Source organism: Oryzias latipes, chromosome 17 (genome assembly GCF_053564925.1).
Source record: "Oryzias latipes strain Hd-rR chromosome 17, Olatipes_Hd-rR_3.1".
Classification (NCBI taxonomy): domain Eukaryota; kingdom Metazoa; phylum Chordata; class Actinopteri; order Beloniformes; family Adrianichthyidae; genus Oryzias; species Oryzias latipes.
In genome coordinates, this window is record NC_136253.1 from 25843076 (window position 1) to 25857347 (window position 14272).

Below are 14272 nucleotides of genomic sequence, written 5' to 3' on the forward strand. Positions count from 1 at the left end.
CCAACCTAAATACAAGTTTAAGGCACAGAAGAAAGGTTTGAGTATTATTTATTAACACATAAAATTTTTACAGCAAATACAAATATGCAAGAATCTGCACACCATTAAATAATAAAATCATTCTAAAGATAGTTCATAATTTAAAAAAAAGAACTGTAAGACAGTCTTTCCACTTTATAAATACACAGCTTCGCTATGAAATATAACTTTGGTGCTAGAATAACTGGTTTGAGCACAACTTCGCCTTTATCTTGACCAGTGGGGAGCTTTGAGAAGAACTATTGAAATATATTTGACCTTTACACATCATAAAAAGGCTTGTTGCACATGTTTAACAAAGTCATTATGCTGGTGGTGCATCTTTGACTTCTTTCAGCCTGTCAACTATAAAAGAGATTCAGTTCGAACAGTTTGGCCCCTGCGCCCGATGCTCTTTACAGACCTCTCCTCCTCCCTCAGTCCAGTTAACTTTTCTTCCTCCTCCTTTAGCTTTTTCTCCTCTTTCCTCTGCTCTTTCTCCTCTCTTTTCTTCATGTCCTTCAGCTTCTTCTTGATGATGGAGCGGTCGCTTTGACTAGAAACACCGAGAGCCTGAAATAGAATAGAAGCACGAGAGAATAATCCAGAGTGTGATGCTTTGGGTTGAATACTCATTAAATCATCAAAATATTCACACCAAAAACTGACTAGATTATGAAAAATACAGTTTAAAAAAAAAAGAGCTTTTTACAGTTCTTCCAGATGTCTTATTCCAAAATAATCAGAGTTTTAAAAGTAGTGGTACAATTATTTAAAGTTTTATGATGTTTTCAACTGAAATGTTGTAGAATATCAATTTCTAAAACTAGTTGGAGATAAAAGTCTGCAAGATTTGCTGTTTTCATCATTTTTTGATTTTTGTAAAACTAACATCCCATGCTGTTACACACCTTGTTCATGCATGGGTAGCAAATCATCAAAAGGGAAAGTAATTAAGGGCGTCTTTGTCAATGTCTCACTTTATACTGGCAGCTGGAAAACTTAAAAAAGGAAAAAGGCTTCTATAGCGTGCAAAAGAAAACAAGGATAAAGGGGAAAAAGTTTTACTTTTATACAGTTGCAAAATAAAAAAAACAAGCTTTTTGAGAAGATTTCTGCCTCAAACGTTTTGCATGCGAGGACAAAGTTTTCAAGGGGCGGAGCATATAAACTACAATGTAAACTTTCAACAAAAAAACATTTATCGGATACAATTGTTCTAGAGAATTCTACAGCTGGACAATTTTGTTTATCCTAAACAAGGACAGTATAGAAAAGATGAATGATACATGTTGGGTTCCTAATACAACAATAAAACTTTTTAATTAGTCTTAATTTTTCCTCCCCAAATATTTGACTTACCTTAAGTTTATGACTGTCCAAGTTGAGAAGCTGTGATCCATCCAAACCTTTTGCAGCAAACTCAGCTGAGTACTGATCCATGTTCATGGCAATGAGCCACAGGGAAACCTGCTGGTTGTTCCACTCTGACACAGGTCGGGTTTGCCATTGATTGTTGTTATTGTTCGGAACTGGACAGTCATCTAAAGTCTGCTCCGGCAAAAGAGAAAGAAGAGTTAGAAAGAGAGACAGCTGTTAACTAAAACTCGAGCGTGCACCCGGGAAAATGGGCCAGACAGAGCAGTCTGTGAGGAAAGAAGATCCAGACACAGAAACCCAGGAATAGAAAGACAGGCTCACCTCAGAGGAGGAAAAGGTGCAAGTATGAGAGTTTCCAGAGAAGGAGTAATCAGAGACATGACCCACCAAGCTGGAGCTGCCCACAGGAGAACCAATAGTCTGGAACCAACAGAAACCTAATTATTTCACACCTGCTAAACCATCTTTCAGAACCACCATCTTTACAAATCAAACTTAAGGAGCCCAAGAAGAAAAAGAAGAAGTCCTGCTTAGAGTACTTGCTGGCCAGCTGTCCCTTACCTGATCTCTTCTACCTGTGGTTGTCAGGTAAGGCAAGCTGTTGCTGGAAACGGACCGTAACCTCTCCCTGATGTTCTCCCTTTCTCCAGCTTTTTCTCTCCCCCTTTCTCCAAACCAGGGAAGGCGTAGGCAGGAAGGAACAGAGCTCACTGAGCCAGATGGAGAAACTTCCACTGGCTCATCCACCAAGTCACCACAGGACCCCCTAGTGGTACATATTCATCAGAATGAATGCAAAGTATTATTCAATTGATCTCTCCTCATAAGTTTCAAGTGAAAATGTTGCTTTGCGGAGTCCTGCCTGATCTCATATCAATCATTTTCAGTCAAAGACTAAAGAAACAGATTTGGCTTTAAAAATCCAACAAAAACATCTATACAGGTTTGAAAAGAAAATTCTGCATTTTTGTTATGATGCTAATTATATTTTATTTCAGACATATACTTTGAAAAGAAAGATATGAAAAATTAAAAATAAATAAGTTAAAAACATGAAATATCCAAAAGGGAGTGAGAAGTAAAAGTCTTATGAGTTCTCACGCCCAGATGCCTTAGACCAATTTTATTACTACACCCAGTGCACCCATCATCCATCAGTCCTGTTCCCTCTCTAATGAGTACACATTCAGTTTCAGATACCCATATAAGTACAGCTATAGATGACACATACACAGAAACATACACACATTGAAACATCTGACATACAATTGTCATGTTAAAACACCCATTTGGTTCCATTTACATTGTATTCCCCAATGCACCCAAATACATTCCCACACTATTCAAATGTATAGTCATAAATATTTACAAATATATCAATATCCAAATTTATTACATTTTGATATTTTTTCATTTCCTTCTTTAAAAGGTTAATCCAAAATGGAACAGGAGTATTGTCCAGCTCTGTGGCTTCAAATCTATTTATTAATTATACATGACAACCTAGTTTGGTCAAAGCATCCCTTGGGAATTTAATTGAAATTCACTGATGTGTTTTGGTTAAAAACAACAAGGAGTCTATAGACAAAGAGTCATTTGTTCTTTACAGCTCCATGAAGGAGCTGGAACATCACTAGGGTGGGTGGAGGTGAAGTATTCGGAGCGAAACCTTTTCTTAACAGAGTTTGTGGTTTTATTGTGCCCAGGACACATTAAAGTTCAACAATCATTGTTATCTTTGCCCTAAAATAAAGACAGGTGTACCAAAAAAAACCAAAAACCTTTGTTTTGTGTCCTAAAGACATTTTCTTACCTGCTGTTTGCAGATCTGCTGGTTTTTTCACCTGTCCGTCTGCTGAGAGACTTGCGAAGGCCACTAAACAACAGAGAAATATTACCTTAAGCAAAGATTCAGCCTCAGGTAAGCTTGAAAAAAAAAGTCATAAAAAAAAAAGCTCTTTCACCTAAAGTCTGGAAACTTCCTCTTTGATTTTTTAGAGGATGAGGATTTACATGGAGAAAGCGCTTCTGTGTCTGTGATGAAAATTGGAGGAGTTGAGAGGGAGCTGGTGGGAGGCTGAGGACTGAGTATTGAGAAGGAATTAGCATTAGACAGTTCAGTCCTGCTGCTTTGAACCGTTGTAGATGAAGGCAGGGATTGATCCTCCTCTGGTTTTGTGACGCATTCCTCCTGCAATAGAAGGCAAATGAGTCTGGCATTTGTGCGTTTAGGATCAATCAAGAGTTTCTAACCTGCTTCTTAAAACTTTCTCGAAGCTTGTCTCGTGAAGGTGGATGGCGCTTAGACTTCTGGGCAAGCTGGGCTCTGGCTATGTGTGCGCTGGAGTCCAGACGTCCCGTATTGGGAAGAGGAGCATACCAGTCTGATAAAAAAAACAAAAAAACATGGTCTTTAATCAGACAAGCATGTATTCATCCGATATTTTAAAAAATCTCAATTACCTTATACATAAATTAAGAAACATTTCCCGTTTCAATCTGCTTTTAAGATAGTTTCTGTTTAATTCCCACTGTATAATAATACTATTGATCTTAAGCGAAACTTGTTGCAGCCTTGGTTGAATGGATGGGTCAGACCATTAGCCATTAGAAAAACCCCAATAGTTACAAATAAAGCAACACAATTCTGTTTTCCTCCATTCCCCTGCTTTACAAGGGTTATTGGGGCCAAATTTGGGGGCCAAGCCTGGAGGAAGGGCTCATCGACAAGCAGCAGGTGGCTGGCTGTCCTCCCATGGGGTAGTGGGGCTTATCCTGAATGAAGTAGCCCTCCTGTGGACTCGCCGCCTAAAGAAAGGGGCGATATAGGCTCGGTCTATTATGGATCAGTAGATTTAAAGAGTAATTCAGCTCAGATCCAGTCCTCTGATTCCCTTTGGGACTGTGGAAGAGTCTGGCCTACATCCTTGCCTCAGAGGAACTGTGTGGGTTCCCTCCAGACTGTAGAAACCCTTTATTCTCACTTGTAGGAGTTGTAACAACTAATTCACATGTTCTATGAGACTTTGGAGAAAATTCTGAAAATCTTCAGCAACTTGAGTCAGTAATATGACCACCTGATTACTTAGTCCGCTTTAAAAGACCATCCTTAGCAAGAGATCGGTTTCCATTATTAGCAATAATCCAGCTATGAAAGCTTCACATTTTCTGGTGAGATGGAAGACATTTGTTTTGGACCTGGGAACTTTTAAATTTGGTTGTGGAGGATGATGTGGTTCTGTTAGCATCATAAAGCCATATTCACATGTCATCTTTATACAGATGCTTACCTGTGGCTGAAGACTCCACAGATTGGTTTTTTATTTGCGGATCAGGCTCTATTCTTTCTAAATGTCCCACCTGTGAAAAACCATTGGAAGTGATTAGAATAGATTTATGACCGACCTTGCTAAAACAAGAACGCTTAAGACAGATAAAACATCTCCTTTTACCTGCATTTGCAGTCTTTCAATGGTTTCTTTGTGTTGCTTTTCTCTATCCTCCATTTCTCTCCTCAAATCTGAAAGTGTTTTTTCCATCTCCTCCTCTCTGCATGACAAAATTCAAAACTAACATGGGGAATATCTGTGTCTAGCAAAAAAGAAGAGCTTGTATTTTATTTTGTGCATTCAATCTTCAGAAATACCTGCTTTGGTACTCTCTGACCAGCCTTTTGGCTTTGCTGTATTTGACCTCCAGGCTCTCGGTTTGGTTCTGTGCATCAGCAAGCCGCTGACTCACGACTCTGCAGAGGGTCTGGGCCTCTTGCCAGTATCTGATCATTAAAATAGGTTGGCATTAGCTCCTTTTTAAACAGCTAAAGTTTTCTTCTTCTGTAGTCACAACTTTTTATGACTAAACGTTGACATAAAATCAATAAAAAAACATACAAAAAACAGAATTTTTACCAACGTACTTCTCTAATTTCTCAGCTTTCTCCTCCTCTTCCTCAACTCTTTGCTGCAGCTCAGCTTTCTCGCTTACCCAGTTGGCTTGCTGCTCCTCCCATGCTCTTAACTGAAACAAATACAGCACACATTGTTTTTTCCCCGTCAACAAAAAACAATTAAAAAAATACAGAACTTCAATGAAAATCTGAAAATACTGGATAAAAAAGTTTGTCATGTCCCCAAATTTGGCAATTCATTATGAAACAAAGCAGGAATCCACAGATTAAAAAGCGTTTTCCAGATTAAGACTATTCTTACCGTAAGGTTTTTTACCAACCCAATTATCTCTTAGTGGCAATTGAAAGCAGGGCTGGCATAGAGAGTTGGACAGAGGCCTGTATTCTATTAATTCCACATCAAGCTAGAGCCATCTTATACACCGTTAAATGGGTCAGACTGGTTTCCCAATGTGGGCACAAAGGTAGAGTGTGACACTGAGCACAATTATTAGCTGTGTGCAAGTTTTCGATCTTGATTTGGTGACCTACCTTTTCTTTGGCACAGTGAAGCTGGGCTGTTTGACGATGTATTTTTGCCTGAAGCTGCAGACAATTGAAAGGAAAAAAAAATCAAATGCATACCTGACATTGGGCATATCGCAGCTCCCAAAAGCAGACACAAAACGTTTTCTAAAACGGTAGTGCGTAGGGTTTTAGGGGGGGGGGCTGTGGCTGTGGGTGCGTGGCGATCCCTGGGTTGCTAAGGTCGCGGGCCTGGGCTGGCTTGCGGGGACGGGGCGCCGGTCGGGTGGTGGCCGGCTCTTGGGTTCCGGGGGCCCTGGCTTCGTCCCTGGCCTTTGTCTCGGTGTCCGGCGCCCGGTGGCCCCCATGGCTGCCGCCTGGTACGGCTAAGCGCTCCTGTCTTGTGGCCTGGGGGCCGGACGCTGGGTTCGCTTGTGCCTCTGGGCATTGGGGGGGCCCCTGTAGGGGGGCCCTCTCTGTGCCTGGCTGGTGGGGTGGGCGGTCCCCTCCTCCTCCCCTCCCGGGCTGCCTGGGTCCGGATGCTGGGGGGGCTTCTGGCCTGGGGGGCTCTCCTCCCCTCTCCTGGTCTGGCTGGTCTGGCTGGGTAGGATCTGGCTCCCTTTATGAACACACGGTTCACGTCGGCAGCATGCATGTATCTCCACCCCCACGTGCATGTGCACACTCCACACTGCTCCCTGTCTGCTTCATCCCTCCTCCTTACCTACAGTGTATTGATGGACAGTTTTTTTTTCTCGCTCATCTTAGTGTCAGATTTTCACCTTTGATGTAACATTCGTCTTTCCAGCAGATCTGGTATAATTGTTACAGCTTAAATTAATAACTGAGTCAAATCAGTGCTTGTATCCCCCACCTTTTCACCTTTCTTCCTTTTACTCTCTTCCACCCTCCCCTCACATTCTTCCCCTCTCCCTCCCCACACACACTAAATGTAACAAATAAATAAAAAATAATACGACAAAAAGGGGTTTATACAAATCTACACTCTAGTTTCTTGAAGCTATATAACCTCTTTTTGTGATAGTAAAACCTGTCCAACACAAAAAGCCTTCAGCTCTAATCTGTTTGCTCAGCTGTTGGACAGAACAAGTTAAAAAAAAAAAAAAAAAAAAAAAAAACATTTCTTTCCGACGTATTTCAGTGGCTTTTTAGCTGTTGGGGGGGCAGACAGATTACTGAGAAGAACAAAAGTGTCCTATCAACAATGAAAAGTACCTGCTGGTATTTCAGACAGAGCTGGTAGTTGTCAAGACTGGACAAAAGGGACACATCCTCCTCCTCCTCTTCTTCTTCTTCTTTTTCTTCTTCCTCCTCCTCTTCCTCTTCCTCAACAGAACTCCTCACTCCCGTGGTATCATCAATGTCTTCATCCCCACTGCTTCTGTTTGCCCTCTACAAAATGCAGAAATAATAACGCATTTATTAGTTATTTTAGGCTTAAAAAAGACATTTTGGCATTTACTTTGCCCATTTTTGATCAAATTCACCTTTTTGCTTTTTGTTTTATCCATTTCCAAGCTTTCGTTGATCAGTCGTGCCACCTCACTTTCCACTCCCTCCTTCTCCCGGCCGATTAAAAACCTGCAGGTGAGCACACAAAGTACAGCTGGAAGCAGTCAGAACACATCCCAACAGACTAGGACATCCTCCCCATCAAACATAGTTACCACGCCACCTATGTTTAAGCAACTTCAGCTCGCATCATCATTAAATCTTTGGACATTTTTTCTTTTCAAACCACGGCAGTACGGCCACAGCAAATTTCCTCTTAAGAATACAAAAATCCACTGTACTAAAGCGGCACAAAAGAACATTATAACAAATCGACAATGTGAATGTAGAGAAAAAAGGAAAATATTTGGAACATACTTGACAAGCCCTGAAGTGTTCTTGAGGACTGTTGCTGCAAATAGCTGAGACACGCCAACCAAACTCCTGCCATCTACCTCCACTATCTGGTCGTTCACCTGGATCCTTAAATGTTTACACAAAAATGCATAAAAAATATTTTCTTTTTTTTTTTTTAAATAAAAGAAAAAAAGGGATGTGGGTGCTTACCGTCCGTCCTTATGTGTTGCTCCCCCTTCAGTAACAGTCTTAACAAAGATTCCTAATTTTTCCAGCCCCTGGTCTGCTCCCACACCCATTCCAATTATACTGATGCCCAGTCCATCCTCACCTAGAGTTGGTGGAAAAAAGTTCCCTTTTGAACCCCAGCGATATTGGATCTAGACATAAAGGCAAATGGAAATAAAATACCTTTCTGGATCTCCACTGGGAAAACATCCATCCTGTCTACCCTCTTTTCCAGCTCAAACTCAGCGGAAGCAGACACTGGGTCAATGTCCTCGTTGTGCCGATCGTATTCCTCGTTAGAAAAGGTGCTGTACACCTGAAAAACGCATTATGTTAAAACACAGCGACAGTAAAAATATGCAGACATACTAATTTATGCACGCATCAAATGCATGAGCTAAATGTAAGAAGAACCATCTGTAGCTACAAAACACTGTTTATAGCTGGAAGTGTGGCAAAGAAAGTGTGAGACGTCATAATCCAAGTGTAAAGTCTTACGAGGGGCATATGGCAGGAGAACTGCTGCTAAAAATCACAAGTTACCCCACACATAATGTGACATTGGTGCTACTACACTGACTGTTATAGAAACTGCAAAGGTTTTTAAATCTATTAACAAACCAGAAGGTTGTTCCCGTCTCCCTGCTTGAAGACAGCACTCCTCTGTTACATGTAGCATCTTGTCGTTCTTCCCCACTGGTGTGTTACAAATATGACGACTGCAGTCTGAGACTTTCCTTACAGACTAAAACACAGGCTGAAGCTGACAGCTTGACAAATGTATGGCTTCTCAAAGGAGCTGTCCCTACATAGACGGCTGACCGCATATCGGTTTTCACAGAAACCCGTACCTTGATCGGTGCAGTGGAGAACCTGACCTTCCTCTTCACATTGTCAGATGTGCCCTCATCCTCCCGCTCATCCAATTCAGGCACACCAGGAATTTCCTCATACTCCTCTTCCAAGTGGTCTTCACTTTGCAAAGAGTCTCCCTGCTCTGCACTTTCACCTTCTAAAACCTCCAGATGGGTGTCTTGTTCGTCTACAAAGGCCTTGTTCTCAATCCCAGAGATTACCATTTGGTCCTCTTCCTCTCCCACACCATCAGTTCCATCACTTCCTCCTTTATGGATCCCATTTTTCATCTCAGTTACAAGCACTTCCTGCAGCTCAGCTGTTTCTTTTGCTTCTAAACCTTGCGATTGCTCTGAAACTTCTCTACCTTCCCCCTCCTCCTTTTCCTCTTGCAAAATGACTTCCTCCAATCCTTGAACGTTTTCTCCTAACTTTGTCTCCATGTTTTTCTTCCCATCGTCTCCCTCTGCCATTGACTCCTCTTCAGATTGTGCAATCGACTTGGCGCTCTGCTCCTCCCTTTCACCCTCCCTCCGTTCATTCACTTGCTGATACATGTCTTTTCTGTCATGCTCAGTCATTTTTTTCCAGTGCCCATCTTCTGATAACTCCTTTGGGTGTTCCAGGGAAACAATCAGCGCATCTTCTTCTTTTCCAAACAGCTCTGGTGTTGTGTCCACGATGATGTCCTCGAAGACTTCATCTACAAGGGCCACCTCTTTGTCTCCTTCCCCTTGGCTCACAGACATGCTCATCTCACCCTTGAGCCAGTGTTTATTCTCATTCCACACTTTCTCCTCTTCGTTTTCATCACTTTCAGATGATTCGTTCTTGATGCTGACACGTTCTGCCCTCAGAGTTTCATCAGGAGTCAAAAAGGGGTTAAAAGTAGCTCTTTTCCCTCCGTCCGCCTCTGTTTGTGTTGTTGTGGTGGTTTCATCACATTCGCCATGATGGGAGGGTGATTTGTTGGGTTCTTCATCAGGTTCGTGCACTCCAGGAGATTTAGAGCACTTTGACACCGACTTCACTACATGAGGTTTTAGAGTCACAGTATTTATGAGCTGATTTACAGGTTTGGGTTTCTCTAAACAATTTTCCTCCGTGTGATTCATCCTCTCACTTAGCAGTTTCTTTTCCGCCTCTACTTTTCCATCTGCAGCGCCACTGCTTCCTCTGATAACAGGTTTCAAAGCCTGCACTCCATTATCTCCAACCTCCATCATTTTAGACTCAAACAAACTTCTTGTTACAGAGAACTTCTGAGCTAGAGCTGCTCTGTCAAAATCAGATATTTCCTCTGATTTAGAGGGTTTCTTTCCCCGAACTTTTTCTTGGGTAGATGTCAAAGAACTCAAAACAGAAGAAGAGCTGATGATTGAACGTCTGCACCCAAAAACAGGGGAAGTTTGAGATAGGGAGTTGGGCTTTGGGACAAGCAGGAGAGGCGTGGAGCCTGAACTTTGGACCGGAGCACCATCTTGTCTCGAATGTGGATTGTCCATTTGAAGGAAGATGTTTTCTCGGATTTTTGTCCCCCTTGTGCTTTGGATCCTGCCTCTGCCGCCGCTGTCGGTGCTGGTGTGAGACATAATGGAATCCGACATGGTAGAAAACAGCTTGTCTGGATGTGCAGCAGTGCGATGGGAGGCAGCAGAAGACCCGTGTGAAATGTTTCCTGTGTCAAATGAGTATTTGATAGCACGGAAGTCGGATTTATAGGTTATCCTGTGGGGGGAGGCACTCCGGCCTTTATGGTCTGTCCTCATCATCTGGTAATGAAGCCTCTCTACGGAGAGAAAATGCTCAAAAAGTAAAAAAAAAAGATTTTTTCACTTTTCAGTCCAAGTTTTGCTGGTGTAATTGAATGACAGAAAGGCAAGGTGTCCTTGAAGTTGTTGTCCTACTGCATTCAGAAGACAAGCTCTTCATGTAAAACTTCAATTAGTCTGCCAAACACCTCCATATCTGAGGTGAAAGAAGGAAAAACATGATTATTATAATGAGCTTGCACAATGTCACAAAACATTTGATTCATAAGAACATTTAGTAAAATTGTAACTTTTCCCTTAGGGTTTTCCAATTTATGCAACACACGCCACCTGTCTCTAATTATAATTCCGAATCAAACACAGATACACTCCACAGTATTCCCCTTCAAACTATAAAACAGCAAACTTGCTCCTTTTAAATGATTTTTACATTGTCATCACAATTTGAACTTACTGTGTGCTCCCCATTACCATGAAAAACCCGGAAAACTCTACTCTCACAAGGCTTACATGTCTGTGCTCTTTAGTGAAGTGGTATTTATTGTTCCTTCAGAAAAGTAGGACATTTGAGCTACATCGACGGAAAAAGGAAGTGACAAACATATATATAAACAGGTTTTATTTTTCTAACATATTTTGAGTACAATATATAAAAAAACAGACCAAAATCTATTAAATAATTCGCCCCCACACAGAACTTGCGAAATTATTCAGCAAATCTGTCCCAATAAATTTTAATCAATGTGGTGCTTTCTTTCGTTTTGAACCCACAGTCAATAATATGCTTTTTTAAATATATTTTATATAACATGTTACTGAAAAAACAATAGCTTAAAGCTAGCGCAGAGCAACTTAAACATTGGGATATGCGTTTACGGTGGTACCTGAAGGCATCAGAAGCGTCTTCTCCGAACCGCGCGCGCTGTTTAAAGGTCGTAGGCTGACGTTTAAATCCACCGTGCAGCTACAGGCAGCTAACAACCAAAAACGAGAAAGGCCGTTCTTTTCTGACTCTGGGAGGTTCCTCTCAGCACCGTGGGGTTGTTTGTTTGCTGTCAGTTGGCGGTGACGGGTCTCTCGCTGAGATAATAAATACAGACAGATGGCGACTCATGTCTCTAAATACTGTAAATGGATTATCCCCGAGTAATCCCGTGTAAACTACTCCCGTAACCGTGAAACACTGGTGGCGAGGGTACCAGCACTAAAACAAATTAGCCTACATTGAAAACGTACGACATGAACACCCATCAGTTGAAGATTCTCAGACTTCCAGGTCTTGTCATACTAGCAGGATTCAGTTTTTCGGGACAGCTGGACTTTAAAAGATCTAGAAGCTTCTTTAGTCCTAAATGTTAGTGAGGAATTCAGGTTAATTCTGCATTGACTGTTCCAAAGGCGTGACGAAAAAGACGAACAACTAGATGTGTTAAAAGCACATTCTTTTAGATCAACATTAAAAGTCTATTTGCCTTTAAAAACAGAACCCTGGACTCTTGTGTTCTCCATTTACTACAGTATATAGTTAAAAAAAACAAAGGCATTTTGAGGGGAATTCTGTGCTCCATTTTTCCTGCGATTCTGCAAATGTTTCCTTTTTTGGCCACAAATCTAGGACACATTATCCTTAATAACTTTAAAGTGTGCAGCTTATTTTTTTTTCCCATGCACTTACCGTTACCTGAGTCCCAGCCAGTGCAGCCAATATTTGTCTAACAGAGCATCTTGCTGTACTTGTTCTCCGGCCAGCTAGTTCTCCTAAAGGTTTCCCTTTGTGTGAGACAAACATAAGCAGAGATGCAGCAGCTGTTGATTCACATGTTTCTTTACCTGTTCGTGTGTGATGACTGAGTCTTTGCAGCAGCCTACCTGTCTACCTGCCTGCAGAAGGAGCCAGACCCCTCTGGATCAGACCGATTCACGCAAAGCCGTAGATGGGTTCTGCTTGTTTTGACCTGGATCTGACTGGAGACCATTGTCCCAGGTGGCACTGGGACCTACTTGATATAAATACTGTCCAATCACAAAAGCCCTTCTCTTGAATGAGGCTAACCAGGAAAGGGAGGGGGAAAGGCAGATAGTGATTTAAAGAAGAGTTGGAAATGAAAGGAATGACGTTGAGGTGGGTCATAAAGTAAAGTCAATGGGGTAAACGCTGCTTGGAGGCGACAGAGCAGATGAATGCAAAAAAAATGAAACCGTCCTTGACCTGAAAGGTGAAAATGAGTTGAAAAATAAAGGATAAGTCATAAACGTAGCTGCTGTTCAGTAAGTCACATAGAAAGGCATCACATGCCTATTATCTTTACTTCAGTTATAAGTGACGCAAGGCTGAGCAATAAACCTGTTTACCTTTTGCTAACCCTTGCGACATTCTCTAATCAGTGCCTGAGTCACTACACTGCCTCTATAAAAAGTTTAAAGTCAAATATCTCACTCATTATGCATCAAAAAGATGCTAATTGCTCTAACCGTGCTTATGAATCTGTTGCTTCTGTTTGCAGTTTCCTGAAAAACTCAACACACATTATTAGAAAAAGTAACTTTTCCACATTTAAACTACAATTTAAAGATGAAATCCTGTGACTTGCAGCTTCAGGGTCTTGATGATTTGCTGTATTTAATAAAACCATGCTTTAGTGCTCAGCTGAAACAATCTATAAAAACAGGAATTTTCAGTTTGTGACATTAAACACATTTGAGTTTTGCAGCAATCAATGATCAAAACACAACAATAAGTCCACCTTTGAAATGGCTTTTAAAACAATCATATCATAACTTGTAGTCATATTGCCTCTGACTCTTATTGAATCAAACCAGCTGTCACTCTTTTTTATGACCAGTGCTAGAAACATGTTTGGTCAGGCTGACGAAAAACTGTTTTCCAATGAAGAATGAGTTGTTGCATTAGATGCAGATGCCAAATTGAACATAATCAGTTATTCATATTTGCTCATATATTGCTCATAAAGTAAATGCTAGGTCACTTTATAACAATAATAGTTGATTTTTGAAGCTAGCTGTCTCTGCCCAATTATGTATATTTTGGTTATCTTGATAATTAAGTCACATATATGTATGAGAAAAAAAACTACCGTAAGTAAGGCTGGAAACATATATTTATTGAATAATTGTGTGTGTGTTTTTAAAGTAAGATGCTTACAACTATATATGCAAATATAGGGCAAATATAATGCAAATAACATTTTATATTTATTCATAATAAAATACCTTTTGTTTTTAGATTTTTAAAAAGTATACTTCATCTGACTTTAGTACCGTACATATATTGTCAAATGTTTTAATAGCAGTACTGTAATTTAATAAATGTTAAAAGAAACAAAAAAGTCAATTTTGCAATGTTTAAATAATAATAATAATAATTATTATTATTATTATTGTGATCTCTTTACCAGATGACTTATTTATATCCAGGTGTTTGCTTTCAACTCCTGAAAGCTACATTTTCTGGCAGCAACTATGACAGAATTCTCTCTTTAAAAAATAAACAAGATATTATTGCTGTCTAAAGAACAAGGACAAAACCATGTGGAGTCTAGAGTTCATTCGACCTTTAAACTTTACAAACTTTATTTATTCTTTTTCCATTCTATTAAAAATCAGATAACATGGCAGTCATTTGTTTTTTTAGTTCACACAGGAAATCAATCAGACTTTTGAAAACGGTTATGGCTTTTCACATGTTCTTATTTGTTGACCCACCCATTTGTTGGGTTAA

At 40.6% G+C, this 14272-nt stretch overlaps 1 protein-coding gene across 10 annotated transcripts; it reads right to left on the reverse strand.

Moving 5' to 3' along the window:
* Positions 1-31: 31 nt before the first annotated feature.
* On the reverse strand, positions 32-12551 carry LOC101167572 (uncharacterized). 10 transcript variants are annotated; one of them, XM_023965071.2, is made up of 21 exons: positions 12403-12551; positions 12209-12303; positions 11418-11613; positions 8758-10729; positions 8090-8222; positions 7889-8009; positions 7700-7804; positions 7318-7411; positions 7046-7222; positions 5837-5890; positions 5315-5415; positions 5045-5173; positions 4851-4947; positions 4689-4758; positions 3652-3782; positions 3363-3589; positions 3212-3274; positions 1960-2164; positions 1786-1818; positions 1381-1569; positions 32-591 (listed from the first exon to the last, which is right to left on the reverse strand). In XM_023965071.2, the coding sequence occupies exons 4-21, from the start codon at positions 10531-10533 to the stop codon at positions 385-387; spliced, it is 3912 nt and encodes a 1303-aa protein (XP_023820839.1). In that variant the 5' UTR covers positions 10534-10729; positions 11418-11613; positions 12209-12303; positions 12403-12551; the 3' UTR covers positions 32-384. The 10 variants fall into 10 exon arrangements, with proteins under 10 accessions (XP_023820839.1, XP_023820837.1, XP_023820835.1 ...); XM_023965069.2 differs by having other exon boundaries at positions 1720-1818; XM_023965067.2 differs by lacking the exon at positions 11418-11613 and having other exon boundaries at positions 1720-1818.
* Between the last annotated feature and the right edge of the window lie 1721 nt (positions 12552-14272).

Bases quoted from the DNA above. Each gene is read 5' to 3' on its own strand.
- LOC101167572 (XM_023965067.2), bottom strand. From the start codon at position 10,533: ATGATGAGGACAGACCATAAAGGCCGGAGTGCCTCCCCCCACAGGATA. The intron at 5,891-7,045 runs GTACTTTTCATT...AATTGTCTGCAG, and splicing joins TCTGTCTGAAATACCAGCAG to CTTCAGGCAAAAATACATCG. The intron at 5,174-5,314 runs GTACGTTGGTAA...TTTAATGATCAG, and splicing joins AAAGCTGAGAAATTAGAGAA to ATACTGGCAAGAGGCCCAGA.